This window comes from Onychostruthus taczanowskii, unplaced genomic scaffold, assembly GCF_017590055.1.
Source record: "Onychostruthus taczanowskii isolate IOZ18803 unplaced genomic scaffold, ASM1759005v1 scaffold50, whole genome shotgun sequence".
Classification (NCBI taxonomy): Eukaryota; Metazoa; Chordata; class Aves; order Passeriformes; family Passeridae; genus Onychostruthus; species Onychostruthus taczanowskii.
The window spans coordinates 329,503-350,134 of record NW_024502569.1 but is presented as its reverse complement, the minus strand read 5'-3'; the positions used below and the strand labels follow the sequence as shown (position 1 = coordinate 350,134).

The 20,632-nt window shown below is 37.2% G+C and overlaps 1 protein-coding gene across 2 annotated transcripts in view; it reads right to left on the bottom strand.

Annotated features, from left to right (window-relative positions):
- The window catches only part of DCLK1 (doublecortin like kinase 1), a 227,112-nt gene that overhangs the window by 48,307 nt on the left and 158,173 nt on the right, over nucleotides 1–20,632 (bottom strand). For both annotated transcript variants that reach the window (XM_041416035.1, XM_041416034.1), the window contains exon 6: nucleotides 11,344–11,438. In XM_041416035.1, coding sequence (XP_041271969.1) covers nucleotides 11,344–11,438 — 95 coding nt within the window. The remainder of the gene's footprint in view (nucleotides 1–11,343; nucleotides 11,439–20,632) is intronic.

Below are 20,632 nucleotides of genomic sequence, written 5' to 3'. Positions count from 1 at the left end.
CTTTCCATGTACGTGCACCTTTTTTAGGCAGAACTATTTACCAGAAACCAAGGGCATTTCAAAACTAGAACTTTTATCAAGCCCACAGTTTTCTCCAGGAACATCAGCTGAAGCATCAGGCTGGCAGATGACATGTCAGAATTTGTAACATCTCTCTTCCCCCACCCCTGCCAAACAAGAAATAAAACTAGGTTATGGATATGTGGATATGCATTTTTAAAGAGTGGAAAAATGTATCAGAAAATTAGGTACTTATTTTAGAACACACCAGCTATGTGGTATTAGCTACTTATTTTAAAACACACCAGTTTCAGTACTATTAGCTTTTCACAAGCATATTTTCCTAATACTTGTCTTAGCAGAAGTGCTGCTGGGGCTCAGGCTGTTGGAAGGGAGCTGGTGCCTTGCTTTGCATATTCTACTTATTCCCCACTTCATGCTTCAAATCTAGCCCGTCATGTGCACACAAATTTACCCGTAAGCAATTCCAGGCAGTTATATTTATTGTCTTTGCAACACCCACTACAAACCAAATTTCTCCTTGAAGCATTTTTTTGTATCTACACACTAAAGCCCTGAGTTTATTACTAAAAAAAGACACTGAATGCACCTACTGTTTAAAGGAACCCATTAGGATGCATGAATCCCATATGCTTACACTAAGGTTAGATGGACAATGTTGATCCAAAATGAGCAAGCAACATCAACTGCAAGAATTTTGTTAAAGCCTGTTAATCATGTTTTCAAAATAAATTCTCTGAACAGTGTGTATTTTTAATATATATTTATTACATCACTTACAATAATCTACATTAATGTTAAATCTAGCAAAATAACAAATTGCAACCAGGATGACATGGTCAAATATGAAACACAAATACAATACAGTATGATGAAACAATGGCACAAAAATGAAGGTGATTTTCGTCAGCTGATTATAAGAAATAAAACATTCATCGGTATTTATTTTGCAAGTTTTACATGTTTTGTTGATAAATCAACAGCTTTCTTTTTGGTTTCCTGCATGACATGAATACAAAAATGGTATATTTTAAAAAGCAAATATCCAAGCACTTTTCATTAAAAAAAATAATTGTATGCATAACTTTGCAAAATCTTAAACTTATGTTGTAAATGTGCCAATATTTACAATATCATAGTGCAACTAAGAAAACGAAGAGGACTTAACACAAACATTGTTAGCTCCTCTTTCACTAGAGCCCAAATTCCAAAACACTGTATTGCAGGGCAAACCACAACCTAATTACCCATATAACACCAGACAACAAGGACACGCTGAATATAGTACAGCTTTCTTCACACTTCACTGCTGAGGGTTAACTGAAGCGAACTGGAGGATGATCAGCATGCGCAATCGGGGACACAGAACCGCACAGGAGCGCGTGTGCACGGCGTGTGCGCGCTCAGCCCCGCGCGGACACAGCTCAGGTGTCACCTACAGACCCACTGCCTGCCTGGGGCAGCCGCCAGCTGGAGACAGGCCAGCTGAGCTGGCCAAAATTGTCATGGCAGCAAGCACAGCTCAGAGCAGCCCCTGCTCTGCTCAGCAGACCCTGGTTTCCTGGAAGGGCTTTCCTGGGGGAAGCACACGCATTTCCAAAGAGGGGGACAACCACTCGCTTGCTTTGCTCTGTACATAACGATATTGCTGTCTGTGCTTCGTAAAGTTACTTTTCATCACTCATAGTTACAAACTCTTATCACTCTTAGCAGATAGAGCTGAAAGTGAAGATTAAATAAAAACCAATCTTGTATTTGGTTGCACACCATTAACTGGATATAAAAAAAGCACAGACAACATTAATCTATGCATTCATCAGGTGATGAGGTAATTTAGCACCATAAAGATTTTCTGTCAGTTTCTCTACATTTTTGACAGAAACAGTAAACTTGGATTGAACAGTTTCTTTTCTATATTAGTGTTAATTCATTTTACATTCAGAGTGCAGTTTTTGTAACATATGCACTATATAAAGTTCACACAGCAGTGTGAATTATGAAACTGCAGAAGAAAACACTATTATTTATCTCAATTTTTATTCCACACAATCTCAATCCAGTTGTTCTTCTAGGGTGCTTTGTAGGAACTTTATATATCCTTTCTTGTTATATACATTTACAGCCACAATATTAATATCCCAGAATTTTTATCTTTCAGCCAAATATGCCCTGTGAAAATGAAGTGAAGAGAAAAATAACTAAACATAATGTACTGTCTCTGAATTATTTTACAAATTGAAAAGCAATTTTCACATTGCATAATGAATGCTAAAGATTTTGATTTCAACAAAAGAACTTCTAATTTTGCATGACTTAATGTACTTCAGAACAGCACCATTGAAGAGGAGGCATAAGACTGAACATGTCAAAAGAATACCAGTTCAAATATTCAAATTTCAGTTTAGGATTAATGTTTTGTCTGTGTGTATGTATTTGTGCGTAAGGTGTTATCCTTCCCACCCTGGAGTCAATGGTAGGCTTGCCACTAACTTCTGGTCAGTTTGAAATTAGCCCTTGTTCATAGATGTGATCTCTTAAAACTGCACAGAATCCCTTGGGGTAGCTGCTCAGCAAGTAATGGTTGGTGCAGCTCCACTAACCTTAACAGAGCTGTAGTGAATCCCGCCAGACGAGCAGCCTCCTGTTAAAACATTTTCCCCATTTATTTTTTCAAAGTCACAAATGTGACATAGCAGCGCATGGGTTCAAAGCCATTAATCTATGTACGTGTGCATGTGCGTGTAAATATAAACATACGCATTCTGTGCTTCACATGTGAACTGCTTGTTGCACAAAAGAAGAAAAGAGATTTAAAAAACAAAATGAAACAAAGTTGCAGAAAGCATTAGGGAAATAATCACAAGTATTCATAAAGCTCAAAGGGAAGCAAAGCTTTCACAATCTATACAAGACTCTTTAGCTACATCATAATCACCTTGGAGTAGGCACAAATAATGCAGCATACAGAGAACTTTTAGAGATTCAAACACTATAAAGTTGCTTAAGCTATTCTATTATTTAATGCAGTTGATGAAATCTAGGGACAAACCAAAACCTGTGCTGTTGCAAGCAGAATTAGAGCATCAAGGAACACAATTTCAGTTCCACCCATAAACTGAAACCTTCTGGTCTTGCTCAAAAGAAACATTTCATTTCTGCTCATGTATAATGGGAATTACATTCCACACAAAAAAGGATCTCAAAGTCTATAAACAGTGTACCTTTTCAATCTCTAAGGGACTTTCATTCCTAAAATGAAATATTAATGATACGTCTTGCCCCTGAATAGCCCCTTAATACAAGTCATATGTTGAAATGATTAAATGTTATGGACTAGCATAATCTTTTTTAAAACAGTCTTGATGGAGAACTCACTATGATAACAATTATTGATATAAGGTCCATTTTTCTTTTCCACAGCTAAGCAAAGCTGTGGGATTCAGGTTTGCTGGCAATCTGTGCTCCCTGTGCAGAACAGTCTTAATGAACTGCCTAAAGCAGCAGTAGCCTATTTGGGAGAAGGGAGGGAAAATAAAATTCCTGGAATTTATTTTCCTTACAGGAAAAAACAATTTTTAAAATGTCAATAAGTATTTTGCTCAATCTGGTCTACTTGTCTGAATTTTTGGAAATTGATCCCAATGCACCTTTATATAATATGCATTTTTCAGGATCAAGTAATACATTTTGCAAAGACTTTCCCTCATAACAACTGAAAATGCAAATAACTTCACAGCTGTGAACTTTTTCAGTAGAACAGGGCAGCCTATGCATTATGGTATGGGGTGAGGATGGACTGTTCTTATGCCTGGGAACAGTTTTAGATTGAATTCTGAGGCAGGAATGGCAAAACATGCATTTTAAAAGGGAATGACCTGACTGCTTCTGCAAACCTGCCAGATCAATGACTTTCCCTCCAGGTGATACTGGAACCACATATAGGAAACAGAGAAGGTAAGTTTTGTATTCTGCTGCCCTTTTATTTCATTTTGCAAATATTCTTTGTAAAGAAAATTATGTTGATACAGTAAAGGCATAACATCGCATGCCAACAATTTCCATTTGCTGAGTTTTATTATGGACAAATCAGTCGAAAGGAATTATTTCACTACATTTAGAAGTTGGCATGTGGCAGCTAAACCTTTTCTTCAATTAGGTAAATTTTCCTGATTTCAATATATATTAAATCATTACTAAATAGCTCAAAAATATAAACTCTATAGATTTTTGCTGAGAATCAGAAACACGCTGATTTCTAATTCTTAAATTATTAGTATTTGAGAAAATTAAAGGAAAGGCATAAGACTGCAAAAGTGTGTGATCACTACACTATGGACTTTAATACAATGTACAATGGGAAATATTGCTATTATGTAAATTAAGTAGACTAAGATTCTCACAATAAAGCAGCAGAAAACAAATGAAAATTAGTAGATATTTGTTAAGCAACTGGCTCTAATGCATGACCTACTTTAACACTAAAGGAGTTTTGCATATTCATGCTGCATAAAAACAGCACTTCTAGATACTGCGAAAACAGAAAAATTAGGTCAATAGGAGGATGAATTACAGTATCACCATTTCTGTTGGCTTTCTTTTTAAAATGCACAAAATGTCTTCTTGTAGGAAATAAAAAATTATGTTCCCATTCTTAACATAAGTGAATACTTTCTCAGGCCAAATACATTTTTCCAAAAGATGTCATCACATGTATGTCAGATGACGCTGCTAGACAGCAGGCCCTCATATTTCCTCGGTTAGAAATCTGTCCCTATTTACTTGCAACACATGGATGGTCAGCATTAACAGCTCTTGCCAGGTAAAACATTCATAATGCCTGTGAGCACCCTTCTGTTTACAGTCATCAGATGGCAACGCAGTGAAGAGAATTTGAACACTGCTTTGAAATAATTACTTTTGTCCTGTGGCCACACAGGATTTCTTCACTTTCATTTGGATGAAAAGATTAAAATTAGGGTGTTTTCGAATGTGCGTGTTGGGATCAGACAGCGTGGTGCAAGCAGTTTATTATGGCAGGTTTTTTCTTCTCTGCATTTTACCCATTCGTTGGTAAAAGCAAAGTACCCATTAACTGTTCATATAAAAATGAATAAAGATAGATATGGTAAAAACAGAACATATAATCAGTACCTTCGATGATAAAAATAGCGCTATTCATAAATGTGCCCACTATGGATTTGTGCGTTATATTCACCTTATCCAATCTTTGTGCCTTTAAGTATGCACAATGGTGTTCTTGATTTGATGGACATATTCAATGGCTCATTCATTACAAATTCTTGCATTAAAATGCAGTGATAAAGCCAAAAAATACCCCCACACACTAGAATTAATTTGGCCCCATGTTGTTAATATTAAATATGCAAAACTCTTTTGTGCGATTCACTATTACTGTAAATTAGCAGCTATTTTCTTTAAAAATGTTAAACCTTCATCAAATCACAAACCATAAACATTGTTCCATTTTCTCTTTTACACTGAGTCTCCTACTGAATCCATATCATCCGAAGAGAGTGGGCGATACAGGTCCTGTAAGATGAAGGGCAGTATAGATTTGTTTATTCTGTTTGATTTGTTGCACTGTAACTGTCTTACATTCTTTTTGTTACTGTGGACCAGAAGACATTGTTTAACACAAAATACACATGTTCTCTATGTTCATATTGTTGTCTTACTGTCATATTATTATTTTTTAATCAAAAAGATAGATAGGAAATAAAGCTGAACTTTCAATGTACAACACATTCTCAGAGACAATTTTTTTTTCTTTGAGTCTTTCCTATTAAACACTATTCAAACACTAGTTGTCTGTTCTGGAGAATCTCTTAATGGTTTGGAAACCTGGAAAGATTAATTTAATCTCAAAGGGAATTTATTTCCCTTTTGGCCACTTCACAGTGGCAGAGCTGCGGCAGATTAAATGCTTACCTTACATAAGGTAATAAAAACTTGCCACCCACTGGTGATATAGCATGGATCCAGCACCATTTGACCCCTGGGCTGCTGACACTGAATACTGCTGCTGCCTATGTCGTACTGACAATGGTGCTCCTTTCCCACAGCTCCTCTGTGCCCGTGTGTATGTATAAAAAAGACAGCATGTTTTACACTTTGTCCCCCCATCGCCGTCTCTTTCTGTCGGTAGCCAAGCAACCAGCTCATGACAGCAGAGGGAGAGTCTGAGTGGATCTGTACACTTCATTCTTTCAACACACTCCGATCCTCTGACAGATCAGACAATCCTCAAGTGCCAGAGGTGTTATGGGATGATACATGGCCCTCTCCTACCTACACAGCACAACAATCCTTGTCGAGACACACAATCGCACGGAATGAGAGCTCAAAAAAGAGAAGTGGTAGAGGACAGGACACTGTCTTTTTAAGGTGATTTAAGCATAGCTGATGGTTCAGAGGGGTTCTGATTGGGCAGGTGCCCAGCACATCTCATAGCCATTCTCTGATATCTTTAAGATGTTTTGGGGGATTCTTTCCATATAGAACATATGAACAAATTGCAACAAAAAATCCCTGTAAGACAAAGTACAAGAAAAACATGAGAATGAGAAAGCTGATGGAGCCAGCTTTTGGGTTGACCTTGAATGGCTTAGTTTTGCTTTTTTTTTAATTACAGTAAGATAACCCACACAAGAATTTAACACATCTGAAAGCTATATTACAAAAAAGGACCAGCTAAAATGAATGCTTCACGAATTTCAAATTGTGATCTCAATAAACAACGCAGGTTCATATTTTACTTGTAGGCATGATATAAAATGGATTTAAGTACCTTAAAGGGGGGGTTGATTCCTTAGAATGTTTATTCTGCATGTATTCTGCCAATGGGTATGTATACACACAGTATACTGGCAGAGTGAAAATCAGATCTTAAATACATTTCTATTATGTTGCAAACAATCTAGACAATAGAACAATTTTAAACAAACATCTTATTCTGAATACTAACTAGTTATATAATTATCAAAATTTCTTTTGAGAATATACAGTTTGGGAATTTCTAATACATACTACAGGAAAAAAATAATCTTTTGATTTGGTAGAGAGGGTAACACCCCAAAATTTTGAATAGCATCTCCCAGGTGATCATCTTGCTTCTGAATATTTAAAAAAAAAAAATTATGCATTTGGAACTAACAAGTAAGGTATTTCTGAATTTTAATATTTAGAGAATATTTTTGCATTTATTTTCATAACTCTATGATTGCTCTAAAGCAAAATCATTCACCAGATTTCACTGTCATTTTCTCTGCTATTTTACCTGTTTTTAAAGACTTGAAAGTCTTAAAAAGTTTTCCCTTCTGAAAGAATTTTTCTTACCTATAATTAGCCAGGCAGCTGTGTGTCTTGAAATTATGAGGAGAATCTATTTATTATTTTGCATAGATTTATAAGAAGACAAAACTTGCTGAATGAATCAGACTTCTTGGCTGCGTACAACTCAAAAAGTCCTTATATACATAGAATTCGGCCTGTCGAATCAGCCAAGAGGTACCTTAAATCTAACTCTTTTTTATTCTGCAGGTTGCAACCTCTAAGAACATAGAAAAAATACTTCAGTTTTTTTTTTTTTTCTAAATGCCATGTCACCTTTCCTGAGTCTGCACAGTTAACTGCACTCTGTTGCAGTAGTAACTATATTTGTGGGTAACACAGTAACTCTACTTCAATCTGCTATTTCAATCCTGAATTTCAAATGCATTAATCCTCTGGGGAAAAAACCCAAAACTTAATTACGTTCATAGCAATTTAAAAACTAGAATCTTAATTTCCTATTTAAGAATAAAGAAATAATCAAACTGCACGAAAGAGTAACTATAGCACACAGGCTGCTAGTTAAAATATTCAGAAGCTGAAAATTGGTTGACAGTTAGCTAAGATAACTGATAAATTGTTCCCAGCTCACTTTCAACTTCGTGAATTACACCCATGAAATTAATCTTTCAAATCTTACTTTCTTCAAATATAGACTGAGTTTCACAGAAGATTATAAAAATATAACTTTCACTGACTTCTGAATTTCTGGAAACAACTCAGCCAACATACATATGCAAATGAGAAAGGATACATTTTATCTTTTTTGTATTCTGGCTTTTGAGGGTACAAAATTTTACCTATAGGGTTACAAGAGTACTGTTTTCCTGAGCATGTACCACAAGACAGTAAGTATGTAACAGTATGTAAGGCCACATTTTTGGCCTTATTTACATCAATCAAAAGCTTTCCTTCAAAGGCCAGAATTCATTTTTTAAAAAGATGAGTGATGAAATATCAGTAAGTAAAATGATTAATCCCTATTTTAAGCTGCCTAATGCACTCCACAGGTCTTTACTATTCCCAGGAAGAAATCCCTCCCTTTGTGGAAGTACCTTGCTTTGGTGCCTCTGGATTCAAAATCCTGACCTCCTCTCAGCTGTACTTCCCAGAAAAAACACTGGCAGCCTGCCTTGACCCCTGGGCATTGTGATGTCCCAAGCCTATAATTCCCTCACAGCACTGGATGGGCATGCTGAAGAGCTGATTGATTAGTTAAGGCAAGGTGAACCAGGCTAGGCTAGAGGAAATGTTCCTATCACCTTCCAGACCAAGTATCTACCACTGGCACCCCATGTACCTGATGGCATGAGAGAACAGGAGCTCCTGTAAGTCTAACTGCACAGGGAGAGGCAGAAAACACCACAAATTACAGAGCTGAGCTGGTGCCCCCAGGACCCAGCACCTTATTTCAGTTCTAAAGCAATAGCTCCCTCAAACTGCAGGTAAAGAGAGAAAGACAGAGCAGTCAGAAAAAGAGCCACCACTTTCAATTCCAGATCATGCCTACAGCAGCCAACACTCCTCCTTCGGGGCAGGAACACCTCACCTCTAAACACAGGGGACAAGATGGGAACTTAAATCCATCTCTTCTCCCTTGTATGTCTATCACACAATACCAGCACTTCAGCAACTCCTAGGGACTAAACCTAACCCTGCAACTGGCTTGTCAGCACTGTAGCTGAAACCACTGAAGAGAAAACAAAGTGCTTTGGGTTTAAATTTGGTTCATGACAATATGGTACATAAAATACCCTCTCTAAGTCAAAATTAAATAAAAAGATACAAAATTTGTACTAAAACTAAACAGAGCACCATTTATATTGCTAATAAGGAAATTATGATTTTTTTATATAAATAAGGCCCTGCTTAATGCCTTCTTTACTCATTGGAATGCACATTATAACCTTTAATGACACAATCATATGTTTTTACACTGAACTTCTAACTCATTCACTTCACAAGCTAAACATGAAAGCAGATGAAATAAATTCTCAGACTGAGTGTTAAGTTTCCATCCCTGAACTTCTGAGTTGATTTTGTAATCTAAATAATGTTCTTGCAATGCATTTTACATGATTGCAATCTATTTTTACATGAAAAATTCCATGTTTCATCAGGTAAAAAAAATAAATCTGCCTAAAATAAAGCCACACAAGCATGAAAGGTCCCCTACCGAGGTCAAGAGAACTGAATATGAATATTGGAGAAGAGAATTCAACTCCCTAACAATCTTAGTCTTATCTCTCCTGTAGTACACTTCAATATTTATTTTCTCTACAGTTAGCAGTCTGATTTTGTTACTGCTACATAGCACTTTGCATCCATAATACTGCCACTCGGTGATCCTATTACACTTACACTTAAAAAGAAGCCCATCTGCTCTCCTCTTCACATTTGAAAGTCAGAAATCTTGTGCCTAGAAACCTCTTGTGCCTAATGGTGCTGATCACATGACTCCCACTCACCCATCCACAAACTTTAGCAGAAAAGTATCTCTTCACTGTGGAGAGCGAAGCTTCAGTGGTGAGAAAGAAAGTTTAGGAAAGTTACCAATGAAAAGAGACAGGCTTGCAGAAAATGCAAATCCAATGTAAACTGGTATCATCCATCTAAACAGACGCCCTCACATCACCAATGTATAATTCATTTGGAAGACTCTTTGTTCCCTCTCCAGTGACTTATTAATGATTCATTAATAAGCCTTGAGAGCAAGAACAAACAGGTGGGGAAGACATTGCATTCAAGAAGATTTTAGCACCAGCTTACCCGCTGGAACTTACATCTTTACTCTCTGTACACTGGATGATGAAAACCATGACACTACCCTGAGGCTCCAAGCTGCTGCTCACTGGCTGTCCCTACACTGCAAGATCACAGTCGGCCCCCATGTCTGTAAACAAGCCATGGCAGAAACCCATAGCTGTATCCCAGATGGAGGTAAGACTTGGACATGCACCATTCCTCAGCTCCCTGGCATACATCAGATACGAAGAAGGGTCTGCAGGCTAGAAGGGAATTGTGTCACGCTACAGCTATTCCTGACCTGGGTATCTGGGGAATCAGGTCTGCACCAGCTCCTAAAGTCAAGCACTGCCAATTTCGTACATAATCCCCTTATTTTGAGAGACATAAATTGTGTCTTTGTTTAAAAGCTGAAAAGGCAGAAAAAGCATGTGTTCAAACTCTGTTTATAAACAAATCTGAGATACAGATTACTGCCTCAGGGATGCTTTCATTGAGAACTGACCACAGTTTAGAAAAATAGCAGAAAATACATAGACATCCATCTTATTTATTTTAAACAGATAAAATTAATTCTATCAGCATGTGGGGCTTTTGGGTTGAATGAGTAATATTTTATCAGAGGGTTACAGTAGTAACATGGGCATTGGCTTAGTTCTGGATGCTTAGGAATACTGTAGATTCCTCCATACAGGATAACTTGGGGGAACCTAAAGCTACTATCAACTCTGGTCCAGGAAAGTGACAGACAGGTCTCACTTGGCTTGGTGCTGATAGTATCTTCACTGCACAAGGCTGTGATATCACAGCTAAATTCCACCATGCATTCTTTCACCTTGCTTCAAAATCAAAGCAGTCTGTAGCTTGTGCAAGTGACAATGCCCACAGCGAGTTAGGAACAAAAGAGATTTCTTTCGCATTTTCTTTCAGTTGTGAAATATTTGGAAAAAGAAAGTAAAACAAACAAAAAGTTTTGTGAAAAAGGAGAGAAACCCTGCTTTTTTCCCCCAAGGATAAACCAGTTCTCAGTATACTTAGCGTTTTGACAGTCACAGAACAATTGTATTCCACTTCAGGGTATTTTACAAATACAAGGATTGTAGCCAGGCTCTTCCACCCTATAGCTCTACACACACGCAAGGGATCAGAAGGGAGAAGGCTATTGGATAATGGCTATGCCGGATTCTCCCCAGCCATGCTCAGAAATCAGTTTCCTTATTTCCTTACCCTCTGTTTGCGTAGGCTTCCTGGGCTGGTGGGAGATGGGCTTGGAGACTTTCCAGAGCGGGGAGTAGAAAGTTGGCTACCAGGGGTTCCATTCACTAAAAGGACAAGAAATTGAAAAAAATGAATACAAGGCATTATTAAAGGAAAAAATATTTAAATCAACATTTTTCTTCAGTCTCTGTTGAACAGATTAATTTCCTTTTGCTTAGTGTTTGAAGCATTAAATAAGGTAATTTAAAAAAAATTATTTCCTTACATTTTTGGCTCATGTAGACAATTTTTAATACAGGGTGAAAGCAAACAATGAAAAAACCTGAGAAGACTTTAGTCATGGCAGAGAACATGATCATGTTTTCTTGAACTGCATTGTTCCTATACTTTACTGAAAGTAAAGCACTACCACTGCTGCAAGTAATGGGGAGCAAGGTGCTTTGTTAACCTTAAAAGACAAAATATATAAACCTTTTAATTCCATTTAACTATGGCTTGAAGTGCTGCCCACTAAAAATAAAACACAGTATTGCTTGCAAGAACAAATCAGCTGCCTGCTTTTCACTTTTTGAGTGAGGACTCAACCATTTGAAGAGATTTTTGCAATAGTATCTGACCCAAACACCACCTCAGACTTAACCCAGAAATGCTTTCTGGAGGCAAATGAATTGGATATAACTACTCCAGTCTGGCTTACAAGAAAGCATCACTCTCTCAAATAAGCAAGTCTCTTCACATATGTTAGTGCCTATCTTTATAGAAGCATCTTCACATGCACATGACATTATCCAATAAATTAACAAAACAATGCCAGCAGAGGACAGAATTCTACTACAAAGTAATCACACGAGATGCTATCAATAATATTCACATTGAAGCACTGACAGAAACACTACAAAGCATGTATCACTTATACATGTACATATTCTTAAACAAGCAAGTATTCTATCAGAGTCTACATTTGTAAAGTGCTAGGACAAAAAGAACAATCAGATTCCTAGATTCTGCATCTCAGGAGAATATTTACATACTAAGGATATCAACAAGGCATCTGACTTACCTTCTATGAGTTCTAACATGGACAAAATCTGACTGTTTAACTTGATAAGAGCAAGCAGCAAAATTCCTGCTCTGTACTAAGCCAAGCTGTAGCCAAACTGAGAAGCAATGGGATTAGTTAAGGATAGCTGGGGCTGCTCACAGAGTGAGCTGAATGCGATGCAGGATTCATAAGCAGAAGCCTTTTCTGCGTAAGGCTGACGTCTTCAGAGCAGCAGTGGGAGGTGCAGGTGCTGTCTTAGGGCTACATCAAAGGTGTCAATTAAGCATAATGCTGCTGCTTCACAACGCTGAGCCACCGCAACCCCCACTCGCTTTCCACGGAGCCCCGAAAGCCTAAGCAATTTTATATGCTGTGCACTGAATCATAACGAGGTGCCTTTGGGGGCAATGTAGCAAGTGACTCATCCGAAAATCAAAATGACAATAACTCTTGTAAAACCTTGGCTGACTGGCAATCTAGCAAATGCTAATTCCTCTGGATAATACAGTAGGCATTTTCAAAAGATTCTTCTTACTTTTTGCATAATACATTGTTCTTACTGGCTAATACTGGGCCCACACATTACAATGAAGAAGTATGTATACCTACCACACCACACACATCAATAAAACACTATACTGCATGATAAAGGACAATCACTTAATAGTGCTTAGGTGCTATGAGTGATCCAATCTCAACATCACTTCGTGCAAGGCATTGTTTAAAGGTGCAATATATTTGCATAACTATAGAAACAACAAGACGCTCTAATTGGATTTAAATAGGCTATTTTTATAGAAAAACATTCCACTCATCCAGGCTTCAAAATATCTTTATACAGAGGACAATGATTTGCACATATCAGCACTCATTCAAATATTGTAATAAGCATAGGGGAATGCACATGTATATGTATGTTCATACAGTATTCATCAAAACAGCCACACATCTGTCCAACAGTGACTAAAATCAAATTTATTACCAATATCACTGAAATAATTTAGGAGAAGAGCAAGATGAGGACATGAAAAATTAGCTTTCTGGAATCCCAAACTTGTAAAGTTATAAAATGTATCTTCTAAACATCTATGGTATAATTTAGAAACTAACATTAAACTCCTACTATTCACACAGAGCTAGTCCTTGAGACTGCTGAGTAACAGTGCTCTGCCTTCTCTTTAAACCAAGCAGATACTCTCAGGTCTTATTATCATAACCAAATTTAAGATAACAAATACATTTCAATACACCTTGTAGCACTAGGCACTGGTTCCTGTCCTTAATAGATTGACTCCCTCCCCAGCTTTTTTTTAGAATTACTATATCAGTCTCTGTCCTGAAGACAAAAACTTGAGGCTATCAAGTGGAACCAGACAAAGGCAAATAGTTGCAATGGCCTATTTAACTATCAACATATTTCTGTATTGATGCGTATTATGTTGATGAGTATCTATTTAGGATGAGAAAACATAGTATTATCATAAATCCTAAAATTTTTTTACTTGCCACCATCAGAGTATCCAGAGTGCTTAAGCTAAGTTTGAATGATCTTTTCAACTGTGTTTTTAAAAAGGAAAATTATGATAGTTGTGCTTATGGTGGCCATGTAACATGTAATCAAGAGCACAATTAATGGAATGAGGCTCTCAGCAGATTTAAGTGAAGTTTTCTCACCTCCTTACCCATATCCAGAATATAAAGTTGCTTATACATAAAACATGTATTTTTGAGAGCTTACAAAGGCTCCCTATAGAGAGCTGATTAGGAAACTAAAGATGGCAATTAGCTCTGGAGATGAGACTCCTTTTACCAATCTTTACTCACCTGTTGTATTGGCTTCTACATCTGAAGTAGTTTTCTAGACATTATTTTAACCAAGCTGCTGCCACAACACAAGTTGTATCATCCAGAAGCAATCATCTAAACCTGACCTGAACAATCTACACTAGGAGCATCCATTCCAGTGTAAACTTCCAAAGCTACACAAGATGAATCCTTCTGGATGCTCTCTATACCTGGAGATATATTGCTATTATTGTTATTACATTATTACTACTGGTATTATTAATATAATCCTTAAGACAGACATCACAACAGAAATGATAATTTCTGATATTTTCCCAGTACATTCCAAGAGCCCTCTTTTTATACCTTTTTGTTTATGGCTTCCTGTGCTTGTGAGTCATTAGACTGAATTTGCAAATAGAGGTGATACTAGGTGCTGAGTAGCAGGAAGAGACTGCTGTGATTCTGACCCTCTTCCTGAACTCCATTTACAATCATTACACCATTCTTACATAAGCTGCTCATTACCAGAAAACATGTCAACAAATATGTGAATAAAAGCTATAAGATTCAATATTAATACTGCATTCCTGATCGCCAAATTGCCCTAAAATCCATTTCTAGGTGGAAATCATTTTTGTTGGAAACTGCATTTCTATCCAGTATCTGCACTGCATTTCTCACTGACTGATAACAGCACATGTTCCTAGAGGGAACCCTGATGTAGATAAAGACATACGAAATTGGTAAATCACTGTTGTGATTGATCATTTTATTGAGTGAGGCAAGAGGCTTCTTGTCACTTTTATTCATAAAATGGCAAGGGTCACAGACTTCAGCATAACACACAGCACCTTCCCATCATCTTATGAAAAAGATTTATCAGTTCAAAATTTCACCAGTGAAATATGTATTAAAAAGCTGCAACAATACCAAAATTATTGTGGCTACTCAGAGCAGATGTATGCAACTGCTTAGCTGTGAACTCCTTTCCTCACTGTCCTCTCTTGCTGAGGATGTGCAACAGGGCAAGGACCTGTCTTTGTACTTGCTTTTCCAGCACCTGGCACACACATGAGGATGAAAAAAACCATAAAATAGAACATTAACGCTGGATACCAGCATCTACTCAGACAAAAGCAAAATAGGTTTTCATAAGATAATACAAATAATAATTATGATCATAATTATGAATAATGTTGTGATAATAAATTAGTGAAAATGCTGCAAGTAAAAAGTACTTTGATAGCATTCCAATAAATAAATCTTGATAGGGCATATTTTCATTAAGTAATAGAAAAAAAAGCAAGAAAAAATGAATTAAAGCATCAAGTGCCAGTCTGAGAAGCCACCAATACCACAGCAGTGTATTAAAATCACTTTCCTATAGAGTTGCCTGTGGATGTGCAAGAATATTGTACTCTATAAAAGACATAGAGATAACTTGGTGTATTTAAAAAAGTGGTTTGCCAAACACAAAAGTGTGTGTGAAAGAGGACACTAAGGGAAAGGAACAGTGCAGGCTTTTTTTGCAGCCACAACTTATGAATAGGAAAGTTTAGCTAAAAACTGATTTACACAAGTCACAGCATGTGTAGGTCATATTCAGCAACTGCTAGCAGAAAATGTGAGATTACTATTTGACCTTGCCTCAATTACTTCTGTAGTTTTTCACTGTCCTTTCCAAAACAACATTTTTGTCTTGTTAATATTATGTAGTTACAAAATAATTGAGAAATAAACCATATCTTGCATTTTTTGTTCATTCTGCTTTTGTATTTTACTTTTGTACATAGTTGCATTTTTGTCTTAACACCAAAAGACAGAGTGTGTACAGAGCACCACATTAGGCAAGTGCCCTCAGTATGACTCCCCAGAGAAGACAAGGCTTTGGAGGTTCTACCTTAGCATGCAGCTGGTTGAGGTAAAAAGCCCATATACCAATAGTGCATACATTTTAACTGGTGCTAAACTGTCCTTTTTATTTTCAATCTTTTGTAGAGTTTATGTCGAGAAATTAAGCAGATAAAAGTAGAACATCCCTTTGCCACTGAAGACAAGGCCTGGCAGACCCACACAGAACTTTCACCTGATCAATAGACCAATAGATGAGAAATGTCAGCAGAAAGGATCACCTACAGGTCAGGTTTATGTTCACTATCCCAGCAGCCACCAAGTCCTTGTTAGTCCCTGGTACCCTTGGTAGCACCAAGGGCTCAGCAGGGACTGTAAGCCCCACATAGGCTCTGCCACCTCATCCCAAAGTCACCTATGTCTGCACTAGCAAGCAGAGAAGTGCTAACACATAGATATTGCAGGCGTATCTTCTATCTCAGAAAAAAGGAGACTGCCTGGAAAATGCAATTCCCTGGAAAGCACCAGTATTAGTTTTTTCCTCTAGTCTCAGAAGCTAAGTGCCTCTTGGGTTTGTTTATTCCCTCTGCACTTCAGCTGATATCTATGAAACTGTCTGCTAATTTCATGTAGCACCTAATCAGGAGAACATCTACGTGTACATAAGGCTTAATGAAAATCTGTCTTTTGGACTGTTTTGCCTAATTAGAAAGACTAGGATTCTCAAATCAGTCTGTTTAAACAGAGTACAATTTCTGAGCATGTTTCTTCATTTAGCATTTAAATTTTCATCCTTTAAGAGGGTTGAACTTCTCAACATAACCAAATCTACTTCTCTTACCAACTCTTGTTTTTGTTACAGGGTATAAAATGATGAAAATAAATTTTGCACTGATTAGTATCAAAGACAAACACCATAAATAAAAAATTAAAAAGAAACCAAGATCAAAGCAAAAATCATCTGGAAATCCCTGGGTCCACAGGATGACTCTATCACTCCCATGGGTCTGTGCTCTTGGCTTTAGGAAAATTTTTCTTCAGCATATTTATTACAGAATCAGTCAGCTGAGTACCTGTGACAGTGTGAATAAAGACAATATGATACATCATGCTTTTTCCTTTGGGATACAAAGACCTTCTGGAGTCAGATGGTTGAAGGAGGCCTGTTTCTGGATAACAGCCTAAGGTTGAACTATCAGACTAAATGAAAACATATCCTATTGCAGAGGAACACCTCTACTTTTTTTTTTTTTTTTAACTAGCAGAGAAAAACACAAGCATCTGACCTAGGGAAGACTTCCATAAGAATCTATTTAGATATCCACTTCTTTCTTTAGGGAGCATTTACAGTTTTGATCAGGCTTTAATTTAACAGGCAGTTTCACAATTTCTTTACCCAGGTACAATTTAAAAAAGAACCCTCACACAGTCCTTGGTAACATGACCTACTCCCTCCGTCCCTCACTATTCCCTTTGGCATTTGGAATAGGTACATATCAACCCAGGTATTCTTGAAATACTCACCTGTCGCACTGAATAACCAAACTCCTAAATAATCTTTTTAAAACCAAACTTTAACACCTGAATTGATATTGCAAATAAGATTTCAAGCATCTGACACATTCTGAGTGATAACTTGAGGGAAACAGGAAGGGATAAATAGTGAGAAGGAAACAATTTTGAAGAAGGTGCTCAAACTGAAAAAAAAAATAAAAGTAGCTACTTTTGTTGAAAGCAAGTCCTGAAAATTAGAGTTGGAATTTCAGAAAGTAAACCAGAGTTCATCCAAATGCAGCATCTTTCCTTAATTTAATGGACCAAGGGTACAGTAAGTCCAGTTATCTCATCCTGCTCCTGCTCTTGATTTGATTAAAAATAAGAATGATGAAGACGTAAGTGTTGCTGCTTTCTTTGAATCTATTACCTCTTCACCCACACTGAAGCTGCCACCAGTGGTATTAAATGGAAGCTGGGCAGAAGCCACTAGCTACTGAATAGCCAACAGACATTCATAATTTTCAGTCACCAGCAATGGGCTGATACACAGTCTCACCAAAATTAAATGCCTCTTTTATTATGCCCTTTCCCAAATACTATTTGATGCCAACAAAAAACACATCATCATAGTGGTTTACAGGCTTTAAGAAGACATCAGAAAAATTAAATAGAGGTAGGATTACCTATTGCACTTGGAATCAGACATCAGCCTTCTGCCTACCCAGGAGGTCACACTATCTTTTCTCTGCTTTTCTTCTGTGCCTTGTTGCATGCTTCTCTTCTCTATTTAGACCAAAAGCCTTTTGAAGCAGACAATACCTCAAATGGATTTGTAAAAAGCCAGAAAGCAATCCTCCTGCAGCGAGATTTCTGTCTGGTGGTACTGTTTTGAAACACTGTCAGATGTAAATAACAAACTGAAGAAAACATAATAATGGAGAAGTCAGCCCTTACACAGATCTTCCTAGCTCACTTGTACTCTTGGAAGAAAATATTATTCTGTGTTTTTATATAAAAATAGGATGCATCTGTTCTCAGGAGCCAGGGAGGCTATAGGAAAATATAAGTACATTAACCATATGCTCTGTTATGAAAAAAATATGAAGTGAAAAAACAAGGATGGAAAAAAGGTGAACACCACCAATGTAAAGGCATACACGCCTTTGAAATATGCCGAAATATGGTGTAAATGCAGATGCAGTCCTTCTGCTCACTGTAGATTGCATAGCTCAAGAAACAACAGGAAGTGTGTGTTTCTCACAGACAGATGCATTTTACTGTGCCCTCAGCTAACCAGAGCAAAGATTTGAATCTTTGTGGCCCTAATCACTTCTGTAGCCTCTAGTTTCATTGAGGGTCTTTCCTGGCAACCCTGCAGCCCAATTTCCACTCACAGATTCCCCACTTAGCCCTGTGCTGCCATAGCAGTGTGTTCTAGAGCCTGTGGGACGGTGCTTTTCATCCTGTTGCTCCCATTATATTATTCCCATTACCATATATCTGCAAAGCCTGAAAGTGTAGGCTTGGGTGCTATGGTAGGTTCTGTATTGAACTTTCAGGCTTGCAAAGAAGGCTGTCTTTAGGGGCAATAGAGGGCAAAAGGCACCTGCAAAGAGAGAAAGTCATCTAAGAGCATTGGAATTGGCATTAAGAGTCCTTTTTCCCCAGTAGCAGATAAGACAATGATGGAAATGGTTCTCCAGGACAGTGGCTGGTGGCTTGCCAGGGAGAAGGGACATTTAGGGTCCTTGGCTTGCTCCTCACAGAGTCAGGGGTCACCACAACAAGGTGAGACTGAAATGGAAAGCAAGGGCCTTCAAGCAGAATTTTCTCAAAAACAATTGAACATTACTGAGTTTATCTTCAAAGCACCGGTTTTGGTAAAATATTGTTGTTCCAGACTTACAGATGCAAAAACAAGACACAAAAAAACAACAAATGACTAATCCCTCCACATAAGCCCTTTGATTTCTGTAAGCAACTTCAGAAGATTTTGGGATGAATTTGGGAAAAGTTTATCGCTCCAAACTACCATTTGCTCAAAAAAGAAACTTATGGACTTCATCCAATTTATAGTTAGTGCAAGCCAGAGTTTGGCTTAATTCATTGACCACCTGAAATTCTGTGTCAAAGGGAAACAGTTGTTGAGGATGATATTTAAATGCTTAAACCAGAATAGATTGCCTATATGTCTTGGCCTTGTTTATACATCTATTTCTCTAACAATGGGAAAATGGCCCAAGACTTTGCCTTCATTAACTCTAAAAATGATGAATCCAAATCAGCTATGCTGTTGAATACCTGCATTAAAGACTATACCATACTACAGATGCATACACAAGAGAATAAGGTTAACTCAAGGATATCTCTTCATTTGACAATTTTACAAGTTTTAATACCCAACTTTGAGATTTGAATATTTTTTTAACATAGTCTTTGTCTCTGGAACTTTCCCTTTTTGGCCCATGTAATTATCCATGTGTATTTTCTTGATACAAACATTAATTTAAGTCTGAAGCAGATATATGATCCTTTTGTGCAATTAGAATGTGCAGACTTCTCAAAGTGCAGCAAGAATCAAAAAGAAACAAAAGGAATCAAATTCTTTCTAATTAGCAACACGCTCTTTTCCATTCACCTCTCTCAGGTTTTTGTCAAGGGTACACTACCAAGTATGCTTTCTGTTTCCTTTTATTCCCACTTCTTTCAACTTTGTTCTAAGACAAAACTCTTCAGAAAATTATACACCTTTAACTTTTTGTAATATGTATGTATTGTCTTTGATCAGAGCAAAGAATCTACTTTTTTTCTTATTTTCCCTGTTTATTGCTAATGAAAGAAAAATCCCTAAAAGTAGTTTAAAGTTTAACTGAAAGCAGTTTAAAAACATACAATAAAAATACATGTACATACACACAGCAGTAGCAACATAACAACAAAAGTGTAACATCCAGTTATGCACAAGTCATTCAGGAGCTTCTCTAGTACTGAGATGTTTATGGTAGACATCATTGAAAAAAATTATCTGCTCATATGTGTGCTAGATGGCAATTTCTCTATTCTGCTTCTGTCACAGGTACATAATTCCAAGAAACAAGCACTTTTTTATGCTTGCTGGGT